At 42.2% G+C, this 27,468-nt stretch overlaps 1 protein-coding gene across 2 annotated transcripts in view; it reads left to right on the top strand.

Annotated features, from left to right (window-relative positions):
• Positions 1-27,468, top strand: part of DTNBP1 (dystrobrevin binding protein 1) — a 400,954-nt gene that overhangs the window by 50,983 nt on the left and 322,503 nt on the right. For both annotated transcript variants that reach the window (XM_029590691.1, XM_029590690.1), the window contains exon 3: positions 8,307-8,367. In XM_029590691.1, the coding sequence (XP_029446551.1) occupies positions 8,307-8,367 (61 nt within the window). The remainder of the gene's footprint in view (positions 1-8,306; positions 8,368-27,468) is intronic.

Genomic DNA, 27,468 nt, shown 5'->3' with positions numbered 1-27,468 from the left:
TTCACATACTCCCTCACCTAAATCAGCTCTCAATCACACACAGACACACATGCTCTCTCTCTCTTACTTATACACACAGGCTCTTAATCATACATACATATGATCTCTCTCACACACAAAGGATCTCAATCACACACACATACTCTTTCACACAAACAGGTTTTCAATCACAAACTTACACATACAGGTTCCCAATGGTAAACTTACATTCATGCTCTCTCTCTCTCACAGGCAGGCTCTCAATCACAGACATACTCTTTCACATGTACAGGCTCTCAATCATTCACATACATGCAATCTCTCACTCACTCACACACACACACATACACACAGGCCCCCCCCCCCCCCGCGGCCCGGAAGAGGAAGTGGAGAGTATCGGGTGCGTGCGCGGCAAGAAGAGGCCACGCTGGTGCGCTCGGCATCGGCCCGAAGAAAAGAAGACTGCAGCGCGACTCGGAGGAAAATGAAGAGCTTCAACCGCGGCCGATGGGACTCCGCCTCCGCGAGGGCTGAAAATGAAGAGGTTAGCGTTTGGAGGAGGCTGCTGCTGCCGCGAGTTCCCGGGGTGGGGGTGCGGGAGAGAGAGAGTGAATGAGCGAGCAAACACACATGCTTGCTCGCTCATTCACTCTCTCTCACCCCCACCCTGGGGAACTCGCGGCAGCAGCAGCCTCCTCCAAACGCTAACCTCTTCATTTTCAGCCCTCGCGGAGGCGGAGTCCCATCGGCCGCGGTTGAAGCTCTTCATTTTCCTCCGAGTCGCGCTGCAGTCTTCTTTTCTTCGGGCCGATGCCGAGCGCACCAGCGTGGCCTCTTCTTGCCGCGCACGCACCCGATACTCTTCACTTTCTCTTCCGGGGGGGGGGGGGGGAAAGAAGAGAGCACGCCGGTGCCGCTGACTCCAGCTGTCCTGCCGCGTTCCGCCCGGGCTGACAGCATTTTAATCCCGGGCGGAGGAGGACCGGGGAGCAGCTGGGTCAGCGGGAAAGTGTGGCGACACTTGTCTGCGAGCCAGATGCAGCCCTCAAAAGAGCCATATCTGGCTCGCGAGCCATGGGTTCCCGACCCCTGATTTAGAGAGACTTCAGATAACTGAATGAAAATCTAAGTGAAGTTTTGCATTCTTGACCTCTATCCAAAAAAGTAGTAGTAAAGCAGATGCTTACTAAGAGATCTGAGTTTTGCTCCCATGCAGTTATCTGACTACAGATCTTTTGGTTCCTTAACAAAGAGGACATTTATCAGAATGTGAATTGTCTACTGCTCTCAGTAGAATTTTGTAAGTAGCTAAGAGTGTCCCCGGTGTTGACAAAATAGCAGTGATAGACATTGCTGAGTAGCGAGCAAAGATGATGTTAGGCGGGCAGCAAGGAAACGTGACCTTTAAATATAGAGTTCTGAAGCATCCAGGATTTGGTGGCATCCAACTACCACACCAGTTCGTAGTGGTTGAGTCTGCTATGAAAAAAAGCAAAAAAAACCCCCCCATAATTCACTCAAATTCACCTCCCAGGAAAGATCATAGACTACATGACAAAAAAATCTTTTTCAAACTGCTATGCTTTCCACTGACATTACTATCCACCAGTTTTATATGGCGTAGTATGTTGCATATAGTTAAATCCTTTTCTACAGCCTGAATGTGGTACTTTTTATTGCCCCCTCCCCCCCCCCCCCAACCACTTTGGACTGCAGAAGAGGGCATCAGTCATCACCTCAAATCTGTGTAAGAGTCATTCAATCTGTTTTGTATATGTCCTCAGCTTCAGTCAAGGCTCAACATGGGTCTTGGCTTAGAGCAAGCAGCACATGTGAAGATGTTCATGAGAAGTTGGCTGACCTTGTTTAGGTGACAAACTATTTTGGTGAAAAGCCCAACAAGGCAATAGCTCAGAATAAAGATTAGAAGATAGTGCAATCTCTTGACAGCTCCCAAACACCCATCTCTTTTGAGACGCTATTTCAAGTACAAGCCATCATACTTCCACAGATGGCATTGCTGATCTTTTCAGCAGTATCGTGTACCACCTCTTCAAGCACAGTGTCAGCAGTTACTTCTGGCCAAACCTTGACAGCAGGAATGTCATCAACTGGAAACCACGCCACAGGCCCAGCCCAAATCTGGACCCAGTTTTTGATTCCTCTAAACAAGTTATCCCTCACTTCGGGGGGGGGGGGGGGAGAATCCAGACTCTTCTAGAAATGTGGTGGCAGATAAACAAGGGCCTCTGGAATTTCAAAATTGTGCAGTTTAGTTACTGGTGCTTTTCTCTTGGCTACTATCCCTCTCACATTGTGAGCCTCTCTGTCCTGATCCATCTCACCTATCACATACATGAATGTATGACATACATAAATAATAACTTAAATTGTCATACATTCATGTGTCATGTATATGTGTACTTTTATTTTAATTTCTGTATTTTGCCCTTAACAGCCTCTGAGGCAGCTCCTGCGAGAGCGAAACTCGGCCAGAGTCGGGCTAGTTTCAATAAAGGCTTCTTTTACACCAATCATCCTTTGTTTAATGCTGCTTGTGCAGAAAGAAAAGCCTTCCGGTTGGGCATTGTATTTGCCCTAGCCAGCTTCAGTTTACATTTATGAAGTACAGATTCCAAAGTCAGTAATTGTTTATCCATGGCCTTTCTCCTCCAACTTAAAGAAATTATATCTGCCCGTAAGACAGCTTTTGCCGTATACCATGCTAGAATTGGTGAGTCTTCAAAATGAGTCCCATTTTGTGAGTTACATAATCCCCCCCCCCCCCCCACACACACACACACACATTTTTGTTTCAAATAGTCTTGAAAATCTGTATCTTTTGCTAAATGAAAGGGAAATTTTCATTGCAAGGGGGCCGGCCTTCCCCCCTAACCCAGTCAACATTATCTCAATGAGTGCATGGTCTGAGATTTTAATATCTCCAATGCCTGAGTCATCTACCAGAGACAGACTGTGTTTTAGAGAAAAGGAAATAGTCTAATCTAGACAAGGTGGTATGTGCTCTAGATAGATGGGTAAAATCTTTTTCCAAAGGGTGAAAAGTATGCCATGAATCCAGAAGTTGCAATTCTGAATTTACAAACAATATACTGTAATTGCTAAATTAAGCTATTCCCCCACTTCTGCTGCCCACTGTAATACCAAGCAAGGTAGCATCTAACCCGACCCCCTCCCCTCCTTGTCCCCAAGCAAGGAGGGCCTCCTGAGGTGTAAGGATGAACCGCCATGCGCCACCCAAGGCACCAGTACACTTCTGACGTGGACTGTGATGCACCTGGCACCAAGTCCAACACCCCCCCCCCCCCCTTGGCTCAGGTACCCACCTCTCCCCCTTGCTGTGACATTAAAATAGGTGCATTCATCATCATTCGACTAACTTGTGTTGCTAACTGTGCTGTTCTTATATAATATTCACAGAGAATATGCATCACTAACACTGGAGGCTACCTAAGATATGTACAAACAGCTGCTAGAATTACTATATCTGTGAATAAGACGGAGGTGTTGCCCATAGTATCCACACCCTCTGATCCTCTTCCTGCTACAGATTAAACAGAGGATCCAAATCAACAATGCCCGATGCACAAGAAACCTCATCCTCTCCAAAAATGTTGAGGTTTTAGGGAGAAACCTTTGCTAAAGCATAACTACTGAAAAAGTACAGAATTTGCTATAGGTGTTGCTCTTCATCTAATCACATGGCAAAAGGCTATAAAGTGAATATCAACTGCACAGAGTGTGACAGTGACCAACATATCCTCGCTCTACACCCTGACAAGGTAAAATCTAAGCCCCTGGAAACCCTGACTTTTGAGTTAAGCCACAGCGGGGAGACAGTCAGAACAAGTACCTGAACCTGATGGTACGCCAAAATGAACACAAGTGTGTGGAAGAGGTTGCAGTAGAAGATCTGCACCAAGATATGCTTAGCCAAAGTCTATTCTAGAGAGCAACCTGAAAAAGCGGTTAAAATGTGTGTCATAGATGAAGAAAACAATAGTTCTTTTGGCAGGTCATAAACCCTTTGGCTTGTTTAAGGTCCATGATAATTACTCTCCCTATAGTCTCAAAACCTCTGCAGGGGTTGTACGAGTAACTGACTGGGAGAAGAGCAAGCAGGTATGTCATAGAAGCAATAGATGGTAAATTTACCTACGCTCGTCGAAAGTCACCAGATACCCGACAACAGGAATGAAATTACCACAACAGAAGTTGCTCAATATAATACTCTAATCCTACCTCCTTATTCTTCTAGATCTATCCGCTGCCTTTGATACGGTAAAACACACCATACTTATAGACCAACTAGCCAACATAGGTATCAAAGGCTCAGCTCTCAGTTGGTTTCAGTCCTTCCTAAGCAACAGATTCTATAAAGTCAGGATAAACAACAAGGAATCGCTTCCAGTTCTTTCAGATCAAGGAGTCCCTCAAGGATCTTCACTCTCACCCACCCTCTTCAATATCTATCTCCTCCCTCTTTGCCACCTGCTCTCAAACCTCAAGCTTATCCATTACCTCTACGCAGATGACATCCAAATCCTTATCCCGATTTCAGAATCCCTTCAAAAAACGATCAGCTACTGGAATGACTGTCTACAGCCAATTAAAGACTTACTCTCAAGCCTCAATTTAGTATTGAATGCCAACAAAACCGAAATGCTCATTATCTCCCAAGATCCCCTCACCATCTCTTCAAGCTCCTCTCAACCAAACTCAATTAGCAAGTTCTCACCAGACGTCAGGGATCTTGGAGCCTGGCTAGACAACAATCTAAACCTAAAAAAGTTTGTAAACAATACCGCAAAGGACTGCTTTTACAAACTGCAAGTCCTCAGAAAGCTAAAACCCCTCCTTCACTTCTCTGACTTCCGGCTAGTACTTCAATCCATCATACTATCTAAGCTCGATTATTGCAACTCCCTCCTTCTCGGTCTACCCTCAAATACCATCAAACCCTTACAAATGGTTCAAAACGCCGCTGCCAGAATACTTACAAACTCTAATAAAAGAGATCACATCACTCCAATCCTTCGTAACCTACATTGGCTTCCTATTAACCACAGGATCCTCTATAAAGTGCTCACAATTATTCACAAAGCAACATACAATCTTGCTCCGATCATGTTAAGCACCCAACTCCAACCTCATACTTCATCCAGACCAATTAGAAGCACATACAAAGGCACATTGCAAGCCCCACAGGTAAAATCATCACTGAGCAAAAGAGCACTATCTTCAGGAGGCCCCCACCAATGGAATGCGCTCCCCCCAGATCTAAGACTAGAACCAAGTCATCAGGAGTTAAAAAAAAAAAAAAAAGCTAAAAACATGGCTTTTCCGTCAAGCCTTCCCAGACATCTAATGCTACCTAATCAAGTCTTTTAACCCAAATCATGGGTTATCTCACTGTTTTTCCTATTACGATTTTTTTCAACTGTACCTTAATTTTTGAGCTCTTTCATCTTTTGTATTTATACTGTACTCACACTCCATTTACTCTATCTCTTTTATATTTATTTTCTATATAATATTTATTACTATATTACTATGTTTAATTGGTTATCTATTCTATTTGTTCCAGCATTATTGTTAGTTCTATTGTTACCTGTTTTATTGTTCAACTGTTCTATGTAAAGCCCACTACTCTTTTTGGGCATTTAAAAGTTGTATGTAAACCGGATTGATTTGTAGTTCCTACAAGAACTTCGGTCTATAAAAATTAAAAATAATAATAATAATAATACTCATTAAAAACCTATAGTCAACCAACTTCAACCTTTGGATCCAGATGCTGAAATTCTATTGCCATTGAGTAGAGTTCAGGAGTCATGTGCTAGTCCACATGACACTCCTTGACACCTATAGACTTGCCTTAGGAATAGATGATAGGCGATGTCTACTACAACAGCATAAAAAGACCAAGTGTCAATGTGAATGCCATGAGTGTCTTGGTGAATGAATGGGCACACTTCCTTATTTGAGCCATGTTCTAATCCCCTATGCATTAAAGAGGCTCCTGGTTAAGAGGAACTGAGCCCTGACTTAACCACTTGCCAGATTATCTCTCCAGCAGACTTGGGAGAACACCAGGGGAACTCAATGTTCCAGGTTACAAAAGATGATGATAAATCCACTCTTTCTATAGAAGACAGAGTTCATAAAAATCATGAACAAAGAATTCTTTAAAGATGAATCAAACAGCTGAGTGGCTCCTCTACCAGTTTGGACACCTAGACCTTGGCTTCCTAAAAATAGAAATCAAGTTCTTTCATGATTTGCTTAGCTACATGAGACGAAACAACACTTTGTAATCTTTATGCAAGACATGTTGTCCAATGGTCATGCAGAGCTAGCTCTACTTTTGAAAAAGAATGAAGTGTTATCTACCTACTTTTGGAGTGTAACAATCTCAGAAACTAGGTCAGATTTGAATAGTCTTCAACTCCAGGACTCAATTCCAAGGCAGATCTCTGCTAAGAGAACTTTCATTAGGTACAGATAGTTTTGTAGGCAGTGGGGCATTCAACTTAAGACAATAATAGAAGAATTGGAAAGATTCCCCAAAAATTCATGAGCAGCTCCGCATTCCACGTACATATATTTCTGTACCACTTAGTGTTGCTTGCTGCAAAGAACTTTGCATCTTCTCAGATACATCTGAAAATCAAAAGCCGCTGTGGCCTTCTTGAAAGTAACAGATGCAGAAGGAACACTTAGTGTGATTTATCTTTGGCAAGGCCAAGTTGACACCACAACCAAATCACACCATTCCATGTCTAGAGTTGTGTGGAGTAGTATTAGCAGTAGAGGTGACAGAGCTGATGACAAGTAAAATAGATATTCCAGTAAATATACTCAACTTCTACACTGATAATAAAATAGCATTGGGCTCATCCATAACCAGAATAGGAGATTTTATGTATATGTCAGCAACAGAATTGAGCACATATGAAAGTCAACATGTCCAGAACAATGGCATTATGTGCCTACTCACCAGAACCCAGCAGGTCATGCCACAAGAATTATACCAGCATCCTGTCTAACAAAGACAATATGGTTGACGGGGACAGATTTCCTTTTAAAATCTGATCACACAACTCCTGGGAGCTCCTTTGAGCTTGTGAACCCTGAATCTGATGCAGAAGTTCATCCAAGAAAGATAGCTCTTGCCACCAGTGTTTGTTTATGAGAGTAATCTGGGAGCTCAACGCTTCTCATGATTCTCAACATGGGTAGCACTAAGGAAAGACAGCACTTCTCATAATCACGCTTTAATTTCATCAACCAGTTAATAGGAAACCAGATACCTGCCATTACTGGCATTGTTGCTGGAAGCTTCTCTAACAATGAACTTACCAAGCAGCGAGTTCCATTCTATGCTGTGCACAACAAGAAGCATATGCAGCGAGATTTAAATGCATAGGCAAAGCTGTGAACCTTCCTAAGGATAGTGCCCTGATCAAATGAAGACTCCAAAATAACAATATTCTGATCAGGCCAATCAGAACTGCATTGATTGCACTGGACTACAAAATCCCAGTATCCAGCATTGCTCTGGGACAGACAGCACAGCATATGCAGAAGACTGTAAATTGCAAAGATGTTAATACTGTAAAACATGTGTGCCAAGAGCACATAACCGCCATAAAGCTGTGTTCTATGTTGGAGAAAAGATTCATGCTGATGTGGTATCTTAACACTGTCTTGTCTTTCAACCTTGTCACTAAGTCTGTGGCGTGGCCTGTATTTGATGTATTTTAATGTCCTTGAACAGTGTTTCTGAATCTGGTCCTGGGGTATACCTCGCCAATCGGATTTTCAGCATATCCATAACAAATATGCACGAGAGATTTGCGTACACCTGAGGCTGTGCATGCAAATCTTTCATGCATATTCGCCGTGGATATCCTGAAAAACGAATTGGCTGGGGTACAGGACTGGCTTGAGGAACATTGTTCTAGACATCTGTAAGCAAGGTATGCATAAAATGACTTGCTCAAGTCATGTTGACCCAGTACATGAGAGTAGATTCACTTCCTAGAAGAGAGAGAGAGGGAGAGTGTAAAGGATGATGTATTGGACTTGATAGAATATGAGATTGTGTGCTACTTATATTTTAGATCTCCCTCCCCCTCCCCCATCAATTTAGTACATTTGATTCCCATACCCCTACAAATAGGATTTTTTTGAAACTGGAATTTGTAGTAGTAATATATATAAATAGTTTAGACCTATAATTGAAACAGTGCTTCATGGATGAATTTTTAATCAGTTACAATATTTTTCTTTTGTCTTGTTAGGTATGAAGATACCTGGGCAGCCCTTCATAAAGGAACTAAAGAGAGTGCAAAAGCTGGAGAGGTAATATGAATACATGGTAGCCCCCTCTTCCCTCCACCTCCCCATATAAGGTTTTACTACCTAGGCACCTAACTTCCTTTCTCTACTCTGGATCCGCCTACTTTTTAGGAACCTAAATTTAGGCTATCAACCTCAGTCAGTTTTCAAATGGGCCAATTTTGGCATCTGTCTCCCAAAGTTATGTTCCCTTTTATAATTGACCTTACTGTTTATATTGTGAATTAGCTGGATGGAATGGAGAAATTCTTAAAGAATGGTTGATATTCATTTTTATGGAATGATGGTATTCTTTCCCTCACCAGGCTTCATCCAATATGCTTTCCCTTTCCTCTAGTAGCTTGCCATGCTATGCTTTTCCTTAATTTGCTATTTGCTATTGCTTTTTGCCTCTTGTCTATTTTCATGCATCCAGAGGGAACTGAAAACTTGTGTATCAAATAAATATAAAAATAAAAACACCAAACTGGGACTGCATTGTCTAGTAATATTGCACTATGTAGTGTTGTCTTTGACCAAAATTTGTGGTTAAATTCTATAGGCAGAAGTAAGGTATTTAAAGTTAACTGAAGTAATAAAATGGATTATTAGCATTTGGAGAGGAACTGCCTTCTTTATTTTCCTTTTCTTTTGGTTCTTTTTGTGTTTTATATTTGCTTTCTTATCTTGGTACCAGTCTGAAATGATAGCCTGTTGATGGTAAACCAATGGGAAACGGGCATTCATTGTTAATTCTCCTGGCACTCAAGCATGGTTCATACTGAAAGTGACCAAATTCAACTAACATTGACATTGAGCAGCCCAGTAATTCTAGACATTTTAGAGTCCAATTACATAACTGACTGTCTCTGTAGTGCCCATTGCATATTATATAGATTGCTTAACCCTGAGTGTTGAGCTCTTATGTCTGACAAAAACTGTTTTATAATGAATAATCTATTGTAGTTATAAGCCAGTCCTCACTGTATTAAATTGTGTTTTCTGAACTTTAACCCCAAACTTGCATTGCTAATAATTTTTCTAGAACAATAATGTAATCTGCGTCACAAATAGATTAAAGAAATTGAATGGAAAATCATCAGCAAATAGTAATCCACACAATTGATCACTTGACTGCAATGGATGGAAACAGATTTTGAGTGACAGGTTTGATTTCTGTCAATAAGCAGGTTGAATTAGCCATGACGTGGGTGATGTCATCCGATGGCATGGAACGGACTCATTTCTCCTAGCTAGTAGAGCTTTGAGCTCTACTAAGGAGTGTGGGAATTCCCACATGGGTGTTGCTTCGTGAACCTCCTCAGTCATTTTTGTCTGTGCATATCATGGACACATGTCTACAGATAATTTTTCTAATATCTTTAATTTTTCATTCTTTTTCTTCAGTATCTATCTTCTTTAATTACATCTCTGTCTCTGCAGTACTAACTGCACTTTTAAATGCTACATACAAAAAAAAATTCTCATATTTACCTTCTCAAGGTATTGGCGAAAAGAAACAGACAGGAGTGGGTTTAAGAACTTTATCTGTGATAATTCATGTCCATCAGTGAGAGACATTACCTTATGCTACCGTTGCCTTGGTGCAGACCATGCCTGGGCAAACTGTTGGGTCCCCTTGCACCAGGGCCGGTGCAAGGGGATTTGGCGCCCTAGGCGAGCCTTCTCCCTTGCGCCCCCCCCCCCCTCCCAGGTCGTGCCGCCACCCCCCAGTCTCGGCCCCGACTCCTACCTCATTCTCGATCACGCCTGCTGACTGTGTGGTTTTCTGGTTCACAAGCAGGTTAGGCACTGCTCGCGGCCTGCCATTTCTCCACTCCTCTTTGCCACCGCTTGCGGCCCCATATGGCGCGCACCAAGGGTCTCCGGCGCCCGGGGGTCAATGCATTTGTGTGCCTCTCCAGCATCCCCCCCCCCCTTAATCCTATTGTACTAATGCTTAAGATCACAGAAAATCAGTGGCGTCTCTAGACAGAAGAATTGTTGGAGGGGGGGAGTCAAAAATGACATTTCTTCATCACACCCACACTATAGCATGGATCCTGCTTTAAAATTAGTTATAAAAAAATAGTGTTAATAAAAAAGTCCAAAGGGTCTTCTGCGTAATTTTAAAAAGCTGGCCAATTTCACACTATAAAATTATTTGATAGCCTCATTCAACTAATTCTATGTGGCTATGAGAGTGAAGTCTGGAATATATAGGAAGGGACAGAATGTCAATATAAATCCTGCACCTCCAGTTCTGTAACTCTCTGCATCCACTGAAATTCCCCCAAACAATGGAGCTTGGATGTTTCCCTTACAGCTCATCATACTAAAAGATATTTTCAAATCCTGGTGTCACCTCACAGTAACAGCAGCACAAACACCTTCCACTGCCAGGCACATTGTGAACTAACACAAAACCCCACAAAAAAGACACGCAAAATCTATACTGCAAGGACTCAAACAACAATAACCCTACCTGTGAAAAAACAAGGGTAAATATTACACTGGGTCCTAGAAAACCAATACACCACCTATTGAGGAAACAAAACAAACCTGATTGCTATAGATCCCTATACTAGCAGAATCTCTCACCATGGTCATACACACAGAGCAGAGACAGACCCTCACCAAATACAGAATAAAGCCACATAAAGTATAAATAGAAATGTGCAGACAAAAACTGAACTGTAAAACACATCATGCCAGACTCTATACAGTGTAACAATGGAAAAACAAAAATTTCACCATTCCTCGTGAAACAAATCAATAAAATCAAGATATATAAATCATTAATCATAATTATAAAATCATACAAATAAAATAATTTCAAAATAGCTGATGAATAGAAACATAGAAATGACGGCAGAAGAAGACCAAATGGCCCATCCAGTCTGCCCAGCAAGCTTCACACATTTTTTCTCTCATACTTATCTGTTTCTCTTAGCTCTTGGTTCTATTTCCCTTCCACCCCCACCTTTAATGTAGAGAGCAGTGATGGAGCTGCATCAAGTGAAATATCTAGCTTGATTCGTTAGGGGTAGTAGCCGCCGCAATAAGCAAGCTACACCCATGCTTATTTGTTTTACCCAGACTGTTATACAGCCCTTATTGGTTGTTTTTCTTCTCCCCTGCTGTTGAAGCAGGGAGCTATGCTGGATATGCGTGAAGTATCAGTCTTCTCCCATGCTGTTGAAGCAGAGAACCATGCTGGATGTGCATCGAAAGTGAAGTATCAGGCACATTTGGTTTGGGGTAGTAACCGCCGTAACAAGCCAGTTACTCCCCGCTTTGTGAGTGCGAACCCTCTTTTCTTCTCCCCTGCCGTTGAAGCAGAGAGCTCTGCTGGATGTGTGAAGTATCAGTTTTTCTTCTCCCCTGCCCTTGAATCAGAGAACTATGCTGTATATGCATTGAAAGTGAAGTATCAGGCTTTTTTGATTCGGGGTAGTAACCGCCGTAACAAGCCAGCTACTCCCCTCTTTGTGAGTGCAAATCCTTTTTTCCACATTTCCTCTTGTTGTTGAAGCTTAGAGCGATGTTGGAGTCACAGTAAGCATGTGTATGTTTATTTAATAAGGGTATTGACTCCAGGCAGTAGCCATCATTCTGGCGAGTCACCCACTCTTCATTGGCAGCATCTTGACTTTATGGATCCACAGTATTTATCCCACGCCCCTTTGAAGTCCTTCACAGTTCTGGTCTTCACCACATCCTCCGGAAGGGCATTCCAGGCATCCACCACCCTCTCCGTGAAGAAATACTTCCTGACATTGGTTCTGAATCTTCCTCCCTGGAGCTTCAAATCGTGACCCCTGGTTCTGCTGATTTTTTTGACCCCTGGTTCTGCTGATTTTTTTCCTCCAATAATTGCTTATTAATTATCATCATAGCAGTTTAGGGATTTATCCTCTAGCAACTTATCCAAATCTTTTTTTTTAACCCAGTTACTCTAACTGCTGTGACCACATCCTCTGGCAGTGAATTCCAGAGCTTAACTAAGCGCTGAGTGAAAAAATCTTTTCTTCGATTTGTTTTAAATGAGCTACTTGCTAACTTCATGGAGTGCCCCCTGGTCCTTCTATTATCTGAGAGAGTAAATAACTGGTTTAAATTTTCTTGCTCAAGTTCTTTCATGATTTTGTAGACGTCTATCATATTCCCCCTCAGTTGTCTCTCTCCAAACTGAACAGCCCTAACTTCTTTAGCCTTTCCTCATAGGGCAGCCATTCCATGCCCCTTATTTTGGTTGCCCTTCTCTGCACTTTTTCAAGTACAGCTATATCCTTTTTGAGATGCGGTGACCAGAACTGCACAAAGTATTCAAGGTATGATCTCACCATGGAGCGATACAGAGGCATTATGATATCCTCAGTTTTATTTTTCATTTCCTTCTTAATTCCTAACATTCAGTTTGTTGTTTTGATCTCCACACTGGTGAGACGATTTCAATGTGTTATCCATTATGACACCTAGATCTCTTTCCTGGGTGGTAACTCCTAAGATAGAACCTAACATTGTGTAATTACAGCAAGGGTTATTTTTCCTTGTATGCATAACTTTGCACTTGTCCATGTTAAATTTCATCTGCCATTTGGAAGCCCAGTTTTCCAGTCTTGCAAGGTCTCCTGCAATTCATCACCATCTGCTTGAGATTTAACTACTCTGCATAATCTTGTGTTGTCCGTAAATTTGATCACCTCACTCATTGTACCCCTTTCCAGATCATTTATAAATATATTAAAAAGCACCAGTCCAAGTACAGATCCTTGAGGCACTCCACTGTTTACTTTTTTCCACTGTGAAAACTGACCATTTTATCCTACTCTGTTTTCTGTCTTTTAACCAATTTGCAATCCACAAAAGGACATCATCTCGTATCCCATGACTTTTTAGTTTTCTTAGAAGCCTCTCATGCCGAGACTTTGTTGAACGCCTTCTGAAAATCCAAATACACCATATCTACCAGTTCACCTTTAGCCACATGTTTATTCACCCCTTCAAAAAAATGTAGATTTGTGAGGCAAGATGTCCCTTGGGTAAATCCATGCTGGCTGTGTCCCATCAAACCATGTCTATCTAAATGTTTTGTGATTTTATTCTTTATTTCCACGATTTTTCCCAGCACTGAAGGTCAGGCTCACCGGATGATAGTTTCCCAGATCACCCCTGGATTCCTTTTTAAATATAGGGGTTACATTGGCCATCTTCAGGTACATCGGATGATTTTAAGGATAGGCTATAAATGTTTACTAATAGGTCTGAAATTTCATTGTATAGTTCTTTCAGAATCCTGAGATATATACCATCCGATCCAGGTGATTTACTACTTTTGTTTGTCAATCAGGCCTACCACATCTTCCAAGTTGAACGTGATTTGATTCAATTGATCTGAATCATCACCCATGAAACCTTTCTTCGGAATGGGTCTCTCTCCAATATCCTCTTCAGTAAACACTGAAGCAAAGAAATCATTTAATCTTTCCATGATGGCCTTATCTTTGCTAAGTGTGCCTTTAACCCCTTGATCATCCAACAGTCCAACAAGACTCCCTTGCAGGCTTTCTGCTTCAGACATATTTTTAAAAGTTTTTGTTGTGAGTTTTTGCATCTATGGCCAATTTCTTTTCAAATTTTCTCTTATTAATGTCTTTATTTAAGGGTTTTTATATACTGTGGCTCGTTAGTAAACATTACCTCTGTTTACAATGAACATTAAATTAGCAACATTTTTGCATTTATCTTGCATTTATCTTTCCAATGCTTATGCTGTATCCTATCATCTTCTTCTAATGAATCCTTCCAGTTTTTGAATGAAGATCTTTTGGCTAAAATAGCCTTTCACCTCACCTTTTAACCATGCTGGTAATTGTTTCGCCTTTCTTCCACATTTCTTAATGAATGGAATACATCTGGTCGGTGCTTCTTGGATAATATTTTTTTAACAATGTCCACGCCTGTTGCACACTTTTTACTTTTGTAGCTGCACCTTTCAGTTTATTTCTAAATATTTTTCTTATTTTATCAAAGTTTCCCTTTTGAAAGTTTAGTGCTCGAGCCATGGATTTACTTACTGTCCCCTTTCCAGTTATTAATTCAAATTTGATCATATTATGATCATTATTGCCAAGTGGCCCCACCACCATTACCTCTCACCAAATCCTGAGCTCCACTGAGAATTAGATCTAAAATTGCTCCCTTTCGTCTGTTCCTGAACCAGTTGCTCCATAAAACTGTCTTTTATTCCATCCAGGAACTAACTTTCTTTTGCATGCCCTGATGTTTCACTTACCCAGTCAATTCTGGGGTAATTGAAATCTCCAGGTATTACTGCACTACCAGTTTGGTTAGCTTCCCTAATTTCTCTTAGCATTGCAGTGTCTGTCTCACCATTTTGGCCAGGTGGACGGTAGTATACTCCTATCACTATTCTCTTCCCCAAAACACAAGGGATTTCTACCCATAAAGATTCAATTGTGTGTATATATAGTCTCATGTAAGATCTCTTGGACTCTGGACTCTATGCCATCCCGGACATAAAGCGCCACCTCGCCACCAAGATGCTCCTCTGTCATTGTGATATAATTTGTACCCCGGTATAGCACTATCCCATGGACTATCTTCTTTCCACCATGTCTCTGAGATGCCAATTAAGTCTGTCATTCACTGCTATACACTCTAATTCTCCCATATTACTTCTTAGACTTCTGGCAATAGCATACAGACATTTCAAAGTGAGTTTGTTTGTATTTACGTTCTGCTTTTCAGTTGACAGGGATAAATTGGAATCTTTTAGCTCAGGTGATTTTTTAATTTTAGGCACTTGGACTGCATTACTTATTGGAACCTCTCTGTTGGAATGCCATAACTCTAATACTTCATTAGTATCCTTTGAAGATACCTCCCTCCAAACCATGCGCTGCTGAACGACTGTCTGCTTTCCCCTTTGTTCTAATTTAAAAGCTGCTCTGTCTCCTTTTTAAAAAATTAGTACCAGCAACTTGGTTCCACCTTGATTAAGGTGGAGCCCATCCCTTCAGAAAAGGCTCCCCCCTTCCCCAAAAGTTTCCCCAGTTCCTTACATATCTGAATCCCTCTTTCTTGCACCATTGTCTCATCTACCCATTGAGACTCCGGAGCTCTGCCTGCCTTCGGGCACCTGTGTGTGGAACAGGGAGAATTTCAGAGAATCCTACCCTGAAGGTTCTGGATTTCAGCTTTCTACCCTAAGCCTAAATTTGGCTTCCAGAACCTCTTGCCCACATTTTCCTATGTCTTGGTGCCCACATGTACCACGACAGCCAGCTCCTCCCCAGCACTGTCTAAAATCCTATCTAGGTGAAGCGTGAGGTCCACCACCTTCGCACCACTTAGGCATGTTACCAGGCGCAACCCTCATGCCCACCAGCCACCCAGCTGTCTACATTCCTAATAATCGAATCACCAACTATGATGGCTGACCTAACCCTTCCCTCCTTGGCAGAAGCCCTGGGAGACCTATTCTCAGTGCAAGAAGACAATGGACCACCAGGAGAGCAGGTCCTTGTTACAGGATTATTTCCTACTGCACTAGGTTGATGCTTTCCGATCATGAGGCAGCACCAGGGATGCCAGACTGGAGTTGGGACTTAGTTACTATGTCCCTGAAGATCTCATCTATATACCTCTCTGTCTGCCTCAGCTCCTCCAGGTCTGCCACTCTAGTCTCCAGAGATCATACTCATTCTCTGAGAGACAGGAGCTCTTTGCATCAGATGCACGCATACTTCTCACCGGCAGGTAAAAAAAAAAAAAATCATACATGTGACACTCGATGCAAAAGACTGGGAGACCCCCCCATCTTGCTGCTGGACTGCTGCTTTTATCTTACATTTGATGGGTTCCTAGTTAAGTTTTAGGTTGCTATGGAAATAGGAATGTGTCTAATTAGGGTCCTGTAAATGTATTAATATATTCACTATATATCTGGTAGTGACCTACAAGGGAATGATCAAACTCTTGATAAGGCATGGGGAATTTCTGAGTTTAAGTTTAAAGGCTGATTTTTTTTTTTTTTTTAAAGTGTGAATTTGACACCTGCCTATAAATTAAAGGATGCGCTAGGGGTGGGAGGGTTAAGAAATACAAACACACAAACTGTTTTTTGCCTGACTTTCTGACTACCTTTTTAGTTTCAATGATTTTTATTGCAAACATCAAAATTGAACAACCATCCAGGTCGGGGTGCAGGAACACTTATGCACCCCTGCTGGCCATGCAGTTTAATTTATACAGCTTTTCATTAATCCTCAAAAGCAACCCCCCCCCCCCCCCCACACACACACACACACACACACACACATACACACTCCCCCAGGGGTCACAGCTCTTGAACTACGCACTATGTCCACAGGTCGCTTCCATTAAGAAGAAACAATTAGAAGAGAAGTAGGAGTCCATTGCGGTTAATCATTGAGGTTTAGGCTCCTGGAATGATGGGGTAGGGCTTGCATATAACAGTCCTAAATTTACAGAAACGTCTGCTGGTGCTGGGGAGATATCTTCAATGCCAGGTTCTCCATCTGTAGGAAGCGGTGCAGACCGTTGCGCCACATCCAAAAGGTTGGTGCAGCCTCTCCCTCCAGAAGAGGAGAATCATGCGTTTTGCTACCAAACATGCTTTCTGGAGGAACAGATGAGCATCAGATCCCCTAAATATTGATGGAGAGATGCAACCAAAGAGAAACAATTTCAGGGAAAAAGGCAAGGGAGCCCCAAGTAGATCTGCCAAGTAATTAGCAATGCGGGCCCAGAATCGCCTTATGAGGGGAATGTCCAAAACATGTGGGACAGAGTACCCTGGGTCCCACCACATTGCACACACACTCCAGTGGCACAGGAAGAGATTTTCGCTACAGTTTTGAGGGGAGAGGTATGTCCGCCACAGGAATGCAAATTTTCTCTATGGTGCATATTGATAGAAAGCCTCGATTTGCTGTAGGCAGGATTTAAGCTCTGAAGGTGTAACTGTAAAAATTCCATCCCTGTTCCATCGTAACTAGCATAGATTCCTGAACCTTCTCTCGCAGGGTCTTGTGAGCAGTGGATAGGGAGAGGGGTTGCGATTTATCTAAGTGGAGCACCTTGTGTATAACCTGAAAGGTGGTGAGGGATTTGGTGATTTGGGGCAGCGAGTTAACATAGTGCTTGATCTGCAGATAGGAAAACATATGTATGGGCGGTAGCTTAAATTGTGCCCTTAATTGCGGAAATACAGAAAGGCTCCCAGTCTCATCGAGAACATGCCCCAACTATGTAATACCCTGAGCAGCCCAAAAACCGTGGACTGGGATCCTGGTGTGAATAGGAGGTTGCCTTGTATCGGTGAAAAATGGGCACATACCGAAGGGGTTCCAATAAAACATTACTACGTAGCACCTCAGGCAGGTCTTGGGTAGGCGCCTAGAGAACAAAGCGTAGCTGAAGAGGGGTCACCAATGCCCGGTCAGCGTCGAGATTGATGTAGGTGGATGTGTCCAAAAGCCAGTCATGAACCAGGCGGAGGTTCCTGGCCAGGTTGTACAGAGAAAGATCAGGAACTCCCATACCTGCTCACCCCATCTATCCCGTAAGGTCTTTAGGGGAATACGAGGTTTCTTGCCCCACATAAGAAGAAATGAAGGTCTTTATCCAAATCTAGGAGGTACTTCTCTTTAATTTGAAGGGGCAGATTCTGATAAAGATAGAGCCACTGTGGGAGGATGATCATTTTGAAGAGATGAATGTGCCCTCCGAGTGAAAGCGGGAGGTTTTGCCAGGCCTGCAGCTTAGCTTGAGACTTGTTGAGCAAAGGTGGAACATTTAATGGATAGAGGGCTGCAGGATCGTTGGAGAGGTAGACACCCAAGTAGCAGATTTTACCCTCTGCCCAATGTAAGGGGAAGGGGCCCGACCAGTGGTCCCGAAGATCCGGGTAGCAGAGCGCCTCGGATTTCCCCCAGTTGATCCGTAACCCAGCAAATCTTCCAAAACTATGAAAGGCTTTCAGTAGAGTAGGCAAGGACCTTTGGGGGTCCATAAGAAACATCAAGATATCGTCCGTGAATGCCGCATATTTAAATAGGGTGTTCTGGAATTTGATTCCTCGTATCTTTTGGGTAGGCTGGAGATACAATAGCAAAGGTTCTAGGGTTAATAGAAAAAGAAGAGGGGAAAGGGGACAGCCCTGTCGGGTGCCTCGTCCTATCGTGAACAGTGAGGATTGCGAGCCATTAGTGATAACAGCTGGATGCTGTTGAGAAAAAAACCCCTCAACCCATGCAGTGCAAAAGATGAAACACACAGCCCCATTCAACATGATCAAACGCTTTCTTGGCATCTAAACTGATCAAGAAAGAATCCCCCACCCTACGGCACAAGGCCATAGCCGTCAGCACCAATCGTATATTGGTGAGGCTGTAGCGTCGGCGAACGAACCCCACCTGGCCTGGGTTAATTAGAATCGGCAAGAAGTTGGCCAATCTGTCTGCCAAAATCTTGGCAAGTAATTTTTGATCGAAATTTAATAGCGAAATGGGGCGGTACGAAGCCGGTAGGAGAGGGTCTTTACCTGGTTTAGGGATCAGGGTGATATGCACAGAGTTAACAAAGGCTGGATATTTTCCAAACTGGACCAAGGCATTTAAAGTTAAGGGGGAGAGGGGGGGCTGAGCTCGTCCGTCATATTTTGGTAGAATTCTGCTACAAAGCCGTCTGGCCCTGGGACTGTGAAGCGATGCGTGTTGCGAATTATAAGCTTCACCTCTGCCTCCTCAATGGGACGATCCAACCATACGCGTTGTTCCGATGTCAACCGGGTAAAAGCCACTCGAGAACAGAATTGGGCATACTGATCGAAATCCCAGCCCTCAGACGTGTATAGAGGTGAGTAGAAGTCCCGGAAGCATGCTAATATAGTGGGGGTATCATTGACCACACAACCCTTGAGTGATTGCACCGCCGTGATGTGCCTAGAGGTGCGGGCAGATTTTAGCAAATTAGACATCATCCTACCGGCCTTATTGCCATACTGAAAAAGCCGGTATTGGTAATACTTTTCTTTGAGCATTGTATCAAGGAGTTCAGCGCTGTCTGTATGACAAGCAACTTTTCTCGATTGGGACCAGTGTTAGACTGGAGCACATCACGTTTAGCGTGATTGAATTGCGCGGTCAAAGATAGCAAGCGCTTGTCCAACATCTTGCGCCTATAAGATATGTATGAGATAATGTCTCCACGAATGACTGCCTTGGCTGTGTACCAGAACAAAACCAGATCATCTAGATGGGCTTTGTTTTAAGAGAGGCATAATCTTGCCACTTGGTGTGAAGATACTCACGGATGTGAACATCGTCGGCTAGGTAGTATGAGAAACGCCACAGTGGGGGGAGTTCGAGAGTGAGTGGCCCCTGCGAGCTCTATCCAAATGGGAGCATGATCGGAGATGACTATTTCCTCTATTCTGGCCTCTCCCAGCTTAGAGAATGCAAGGGTACTCACCAGAAAATAGTCTAATTGGGAGAATGTAGAATGCGCCCGCGAAAGATGGGTGAAATATATTTCAGTGGCGTGTAGTGTCCTCCAGGTATCCGAAAGATGTAATGCACGTTCTAAAAATGCTATGCCCTTGCTCGATGGTCTGAGAGGCCCTGTCTTGTGAGAGGTGTCAAGAGAGGAATCCCTAGGGGTGTTAAAATCCCCTCCTACAATCAAAAACTGATTCATGTAACGTAGTAAATGCCCATAAATTTCCTTTAAAAATGCAGAGAATAAACGTTAGGGGCATATAAATTACAAAGGATAAGAGTGGTATGGTGTAATTCTACTACTGAAATAAGATATCTGCCATGCGGGTCCGTGATCTCTGTATGGACTGTAACTGGGAGATGTTTAGAGATAACGACACCCACTTATTTTGTGGAAGCAGTGGCATGGTGTACAGCTCCCACCCAACCCCTGCGCAGCTTTAAATGTTCAAGGTCTGAGAGATGTGTCTCTTGCAGGAAAGCTAGGTCTGCCTTTTTATGCTTAAGGGCAGTTAACACTTCGGTGCGCTTTATTGGGGAATGCAGCCCACAGATGATCCAGGAAAGAATACGTGTCTGGGTAGACATCATTTAATCACTTAATAGCATCACAGCCTAAATAGAGAGATGCGAAAGCAGAAGGGGGGCCTCCCAGCTAAGGCCCCCCCCCCATAGTAACCATAGTGATGGGCGACCAAGTGGATTCAACAGACAGTGAGATGACATAACATAGCACGTAACAGTGACCCTCCCCCCGATTCCCCCCCCTCAATTGAAAGTAACCATAATGAGATCACAACTATGCATCTGTTTCTTCCCCTCCCAGCCAGCCCTGGCCCCCATGTCAGAGAAACCATATAACCAAGCACAAGTGGGGCATACATGCCTAGAATAAAAACCATAGGAATGTAAGTTAGGGCCAATACAGGGTCTATCCGGTGATAAAATGTAAAGAAAACTATGTATTTATAGTCAGTGAATGTCCCAACTCCAGCAAAGTGAAACAGACTAAAGTAGAGCCGCACAGGCAATAGCAAAAAAAAACAAACCAACTGCTGCCTAATGCATAGCAAAGGCTAGGGTCTCGGGGCATCAAAACAGGCCCATCCGTCCATAGAAAAAACTGGACACAGACTAACGGGGAACCTTATAACCCAGCTAACACAAAGTTCTACGGTGCTGGATTGAAAAACCGCTGAATCCAAATGTCTCAGGCAGGCCAAGGCACTGGTATCCAAAATTAGGCACATCACTCTGGTTTAGGGAACTGCAGCGCTGGAGGGAGGAGGTGTCCCTGGCTTGCTCGTTGCCTGCCCATCGATCACGTGCTGGATGTCCGAAATCTCTGTAAACCAGCGAACCCTCTCAGCCATTTGCACCCGAACTCTGGCTGGATAAATCATCAATGCGTGGAGCCCAATTGCAGAGTTTGTTGCAAGGGCCCTCCGTTGCGCTGAAAGAGCGGCTGAGTAGTCTTGAAAGACTAAAATTTTTTATTTTCATATTGTACGGTCTTACCCTAACAGAGGGCCTGAAGAATTTCAGCTTTATGTGCGAAGTTACCGTATGTATCTTGGCAATTGTGACTCGTGGCTTTTCCCCCTCTTGCCGCTTAGGCCTGAGCCTATGTGCCCTCTCCACACGGAGGGGGCCATATTTATCAGCAAGGGAGAGTTCACGGGTCAGCCAGCTTTCGAGGAAGGATGACAGCTGAGCATCAGTCAGAGATTCGGGGAGTCCCACAAAACGTAAGTTCGAGCGCCTGGAATGATTTTCCAGGTCTTCCAGATGCTCCCCTTGCTTGAGCAACATGGTCTTTAAGGTCTCCAGCTCTGACTATACAGTATGGAGGCCATATCTGTTGTCAGATGTCCGTTGCTCGACCTCTCCGATCCGATGCTCGAAACTCGCCAGGCCCACCGTGAGCTCAGTAAGCTTGGTTGAAATCTTGATTAGCTCTGGTTCCAGAGCCTCTACCACCGCGGCTTTCAGTTTGGCGAGCGTTGCTGCCGGCACGGGGTCTTGAGGGTCCGCTGCCATCTTCCTCAGCGGGCAGGTCTACTGAGCAGAGTCTCTCTCTTTCCTTATCTCTTTTGGCTGCTCTAGAATCCATTTCCAGCAGAAATGTGTAGGGTGAGCAAGGTAAGAGGTGTGCGTCACGCCTGAGACCCTATTTGTTGATTTGGCTAGCGAGGATGGGACTGGATAGGAGGATCAGTCCCCGAGAAGGGTTCCCATGTCCGTACCCTTCAGTGCATCACATGATCTCCCTGACTACCTATTTAAAACAAAATACACGAACATATTAAATAATATACCCCAATAATTTACTTCTCCCCAATGCTTTTACGTTTTAAAATTTTCTCCAAGCAGTACTTACTGATTCTTTCCAGCCACCAGCAAGGTGATCCTCTCCTCTCAGTGCTGCCACTGGAGAACATTTCCAAGTAAGTTATCCTTTCTTTATCCTCTCCCCCTTTTCCTGCTTCTTTGACTCTTACAGATGCCAATTCACAGGCATTTATGAAAATTCAAAAATATTTCATTTCCTAACATGAGCATATTATATTCATTCTTTTTTTAATTTATAGTGTAGCACACATGGACATATACCAATTTACATTAGGGCCATGTACAATATTTGTTACTGAATCTATAAATTACACTTAACAGCTCCGTCCCCTTTTCCCCATTTTTCTTTTTCACAGTTAATGATCCATTCATCTGAATGATAACATGTAATTGTCAAAAAGAAAGGGTTTCACAGCAAGGCTTATACAGCCATCTGTAGATTTTTCTGATGGGATTGAAAAACCTCTAGCTTTCCTGCTGTGATTTTTGTGAGATCTTCAGAACCTTCTGTTAATAGAACAGCCATGTTTTGTGCACTTTCCTATGTGTTATCTTATCCCCCATATGGCTTCTTAGATGCTTCTGAAGGTTTTTACTCTCCTGTAGGAAGAGTAAGCTTGAATCGTCAAGTTTTTTTTTTTTTTCTTTAAAATGCAAACAATGTGCTCTAAAAGCAATATCAGTAAAGTAGAAACTCAGAAGATTTTTTTTTATATACTGTGCTCTGTGTTGTGAGGAAGGAGAAGAAATCATTTAAAAAATTTAAAAACCAAAATAAAACATATGGAGAAGTGTTGGCAGTTTAATGTATCTCTGCTCTCAGCTGCTGAGGTAGGATTCTGATGACTAATGGCATGACGCTTTCAAGAATTCCCATGTGTGTGTGTTACCTGCGAGATCGGGGAGAAAAAGGGCTGTGCATATGTTTTTCTATTTCAGCTTACCATGAAGTTATTCTCCAGAAAAATTGGCACTGTTTTTAGAAACTCTTGTAATTTGTGTCGGATGCCCAGTGATGTTCTTATGTTTCTGCAGTTGCCACATTTGATTATGTGAAGAAGCAGAACAGTAATTTACATTAGTTTTATAGTGATTGTCATGGCAGATCCTTCAGAAGCTAACACAATTTGCCTTTTGTTAATGAAGAAACTTGAAAGAAATATATAATTCATTAGGGCTAAAATGATGAAGTGATTTTACTGAAGGGAAATGAGGTGAGAGTCATTACAAAGCAATTTAGATGAAATTGTGATTTTTGTCTTATATGAACGTTTATGTGAACAAAATAATTTATGTTCCCATAAATTGGCAACTGATTGGACTGATTCAAATTCATTAGCTGATACGAAGCACGAGATTGGAACAGTATGCAATTCTGCTGCATAATTAATATAATGAAAGATTATAATAGCCTTGGTGCTGAAGAAATTAGCTGTCAGGGGTTGTACTTATGAAACATTTTTTTTCCATTTTGCAGGGTATCTTATTTCCTTTCCTTTAATTTCCAGTTGAGTCTTAGTCCAATAAAGGTGGAGACCTTCATTTTTAGTTTTCATTTTAGTTACCTAGGAATTTTAGTGTTTATTACAAGAACAAAAATGCTATTTACCTTTCCCTCTGATTCTTCCTATTTTTGTTCTTATTATAACACCTTATTTTATTTAGCCAGGAATTTATCAAAGACTGAAAACAAAGGTCTCTAAAGTATAACTTGCCTGTATATAATTACTTGCTCTGCTTACATACAAAGAAAATGGAGTTCATATGCATGTCTATGTGGCTGAACAATATTTTCTTCAAGTTCAAATAGCATGAAACAGAACACATCTTTTAAATACTGACTAATTTTGGTTGAAAAGGAATTTCTTACTGTAGCAAAAGCTAAAGTTTGTATAAAAAAGAAACTCAAAAGCTTAACTTGTATTGAAAGTCATCAATTTGGCTTTTTTTTTTTTTTTGTTTCCATTTATATAAATAAATATGACTGGAAATTGCATCACTACCTTGTAACATTCAATGACTTGGGCTCAGCCTAGCAAATTAATTCAGCTGAAATACAGATGTTCAGTCTTCCCCAGGGCCTATCATGATGTTGCTGCCATGAGCATGAAGAACTGGGTGGGTGGGGGTAAGTGTGTGTGAAAGTGTTTCTAATTAGCTAACTATGCTGATATGGCTTTGGTCATAAAGTAGCAATGTATCATTCTCACTTCTAAAAAGTGACCTTCATCTGTATCATCATTTCTGGAATCCCTCTCAAACAATTGATTGTCCTCTATTGGTAGGTATAATGAAACTGTGGCATTTGTAGATATGTAGGAGGCTAATAAAGCCAGTACCAGAACCATAAAGATGAATTTTAAAAGCTCTGAACTTGCCAAAACCGGAAGATGCGCAAATATGTTGGGCTACTGAGCGCTCAGCTGACTTTAAAAGATGTCCACGTATGTGTGTATCTCACACTACATGCACAAATGAAAAGTTCCGAAAAAGGGGCAGGGTCTGTGCAGGGCATGGGCATTCCTGGATTTCAGCTTCAAATTTGTGTGTAAATACTTGCACGCACAGACATGCTTTAGGGTCCCCTGCTTGTATAGCTTAACTTTCTGCTATGGAGGATGTGTATTGTCCTCTCTCACAGAGGATGTATCTCCCAGGGCTACTGCACAGGAGGGAAGGTTAGGTCGGAAGTCATAGTTGGTGATTCAGTTGTTAGGAATGTAGGCCGGTGGGCGTAAGGATCGCTTGGTAACATGCCTATCTGGTGCGAAGGTGGCGGACCTTACGCATCACCTAGAATAGGATGTTAGACATTGCTGGAGAGGAGAGGCTGTCGTGGAACATGTGGGCACTAGCAACATAGGAAAATGTGGGAGGGGAGGTTCTGGAAGCCAAATTTAGGCTCTTAGGTAAAAAGATGAAATCCAGAACCTCCAGGGAGGCAATCTTTGAAATGTTCCCTTTTCCATGCGCAGGTCCCTAGAGGCAGGCAGAGCTCCAGAGTCTCAATACATGGATGAGATGATGGTGCAAGGAAGAGGGATTCAGTTTTGTATGAACTGGGTAGTCTGTTGGGGAAGGGGGAGTCTTTTTTTTCTGAAGAAATGGATTCCACCTTAACCAGGGTGGAACCAGGCTGCTGGTGCTGCCCTTTAAAACGGAGATAGAGCAGCTTTTAAACTAAATCAAAGGAGAAAGCAGACAGTCGCTCAGCAGCGCATGGTTCAGAGGTAGGTATCTTCAAAGGATACTAATGAAGCATTAGAGTAAGGACATCCCAACAGGTTCCAATAATAAAAGTAGTCAAAGTGCCTATAATTAAACACTCACCTCAGCTACAAGATTACAATTTATCCCTATCAACTGAAAAGCAGAATGTTAATATAAAAAAAAAAATACTTTGAAATGTTTGCATGCTAATGCCAGAAGTCTTTAGAAGTAAGATGGGAGAGTTAGTGTATAGCAGTGAATAATGACATAGACTTAATTGGCATCTCAGAGACATGGTGGAAAGAGGATAATCAACGGGATAAGTGCTATACCAGGGTACAAATTATATCGCAATGACAGAGACGAGCATCTTGGTGGCGAGGTGGTGCTTTATGTCCGGGATGGCATAGTCCGACAGGATAAAGATTCTGTATGAGACTAAATGCACAATCAAATCTTTATGGGTAAAAATCCCTTGTGTGTTGGGGAAGAGTATAGTGATAAGAGTATTCTACCATCCACCTGACCAGGATGGTGAGACGGACAGTAACCTGGTAAGAGAAATTAGGGAAGCTAACCAAATTGGTAGTGCGGTAATAATGGGAGATTTTAATTACCCCAATATTGACTGGGTAAATATAACATCAGGATATGCTAGAGAGAGAGAGTTCCTGGATGGAATAAATTACAGTTTTATGGAGCAACTGGTTCAGGAACAGTCAAGGGATGGAACAGTTTTAGATCTAATTCTCAGTGGAGCGCAGGATTTGGTAAGAGAGGTAATGGTGGTGGGGCCGCTTAGCAATAGTGATCATAATATGATCAAATTTGAATTAATGACTAGAATGGGGACAGTAAGTACATCCACGGCTCTAGCAATAAACTTTCAAAAGGGAAGCTTTGATAAAATAATAAAAATAGTTAAAAAAAAAATAAAAAAATTGAAAGGTGCACCTACAGAAGTAAGCGTATAACAGACATGGACATTGTTTAAAAAAAAAAAAAATCCTAGGAGCACGTTCCATATATATTCCACGCATTAAGAAAGGTAGAAGGGAAAGTCAAACAATTGCCAGCACGGCTAAAAAGTGAAGTGAAAGAGGCTGTTGTAGCCAAACAATCTTCATTTAAAAATTGGAAGTATGATCCATCAGAAGAAAATAGGATAAAACATAAGCATTGGCAAGTTAACTGTAAGACATTGATAACACTGGCTAAGAGAATTTGAAAAGAAGTTGGCTGTAGAGGCAAAAACTCACAATAAAAGCTTTTTAAAATATATCCGAAGCAGAAAGCCTGCGAGGAAGTCGGTTGGAGTGTTAGATAATCGAGGGGTTAAGGGACACTTAGAAAAAATAAGGCTATTATGGAAAGATTAAATGATTTCTTTGCTTCGGTGTTTACTGAAGAGGATGTTGGGGAGACACCCGTTCCAGAGTTGGTTTTCAAGGGTGATTATTCAGATGAACTGAACCAAATCACCATGAACCTGAAAGATGTGATAGGTTAGATTGACAAACAGAGTAATAAATGTATTTATTTATTTATTTGTATGCTTTTATATACCGAAGTTTACAGGTATAACAGTTTACATGAAAAGGCAAACGGATTATATTAACTCTGGTAGAATGGTATCATAAATATAACGGCTAATTATTTACAGCGTTAACAGAGATGTAATGTATAATATTGAATATATTTTACATGTAAAAAAAAACTGGTATAGTAACTAGGTAATATAGTGTCTAACATTGAATGTATTGATTGTGTTAGGTGAGATAACATTATCAAGAGATAATAGGATATAGAGATTATGTTGTCTGAGAGTATAATTATGGTAATTCACTAGATTCGATTTGTAAGTCGGGCAACATGCCAGAAAAACAGGGTGGGGTAGATGAGTAGGGGCAAATGTGAGGGGGAAAGAGTGGAGGCTAAACAGTGTGCTTTCGTGGTTAAGTGGGGGCATATGTGGAGAGAATTGCTTAGATCCTATGAGCCCTAGGGGCCTCAA

The sequence above is a fragment of the Rhinatrema bivittatum genome, chromosome 2 (genome assembly GCF_901001135.1).
Source record: "Rhinatrema bivittatum chromosome 2, aRhiBiv1.1, whole genome shotgun sequence".
NCBI lineage: Eukaryota > Metazoa > Chordata > Amphibia > Gymnophiona > Rhinatrematidae > Rhinatrema > Rhinatrema bivittatum.
Note: the sequence above shows the minus strand (reverse complement) of the source record. Positions and strands in the feature narration are given on the sequence as shown.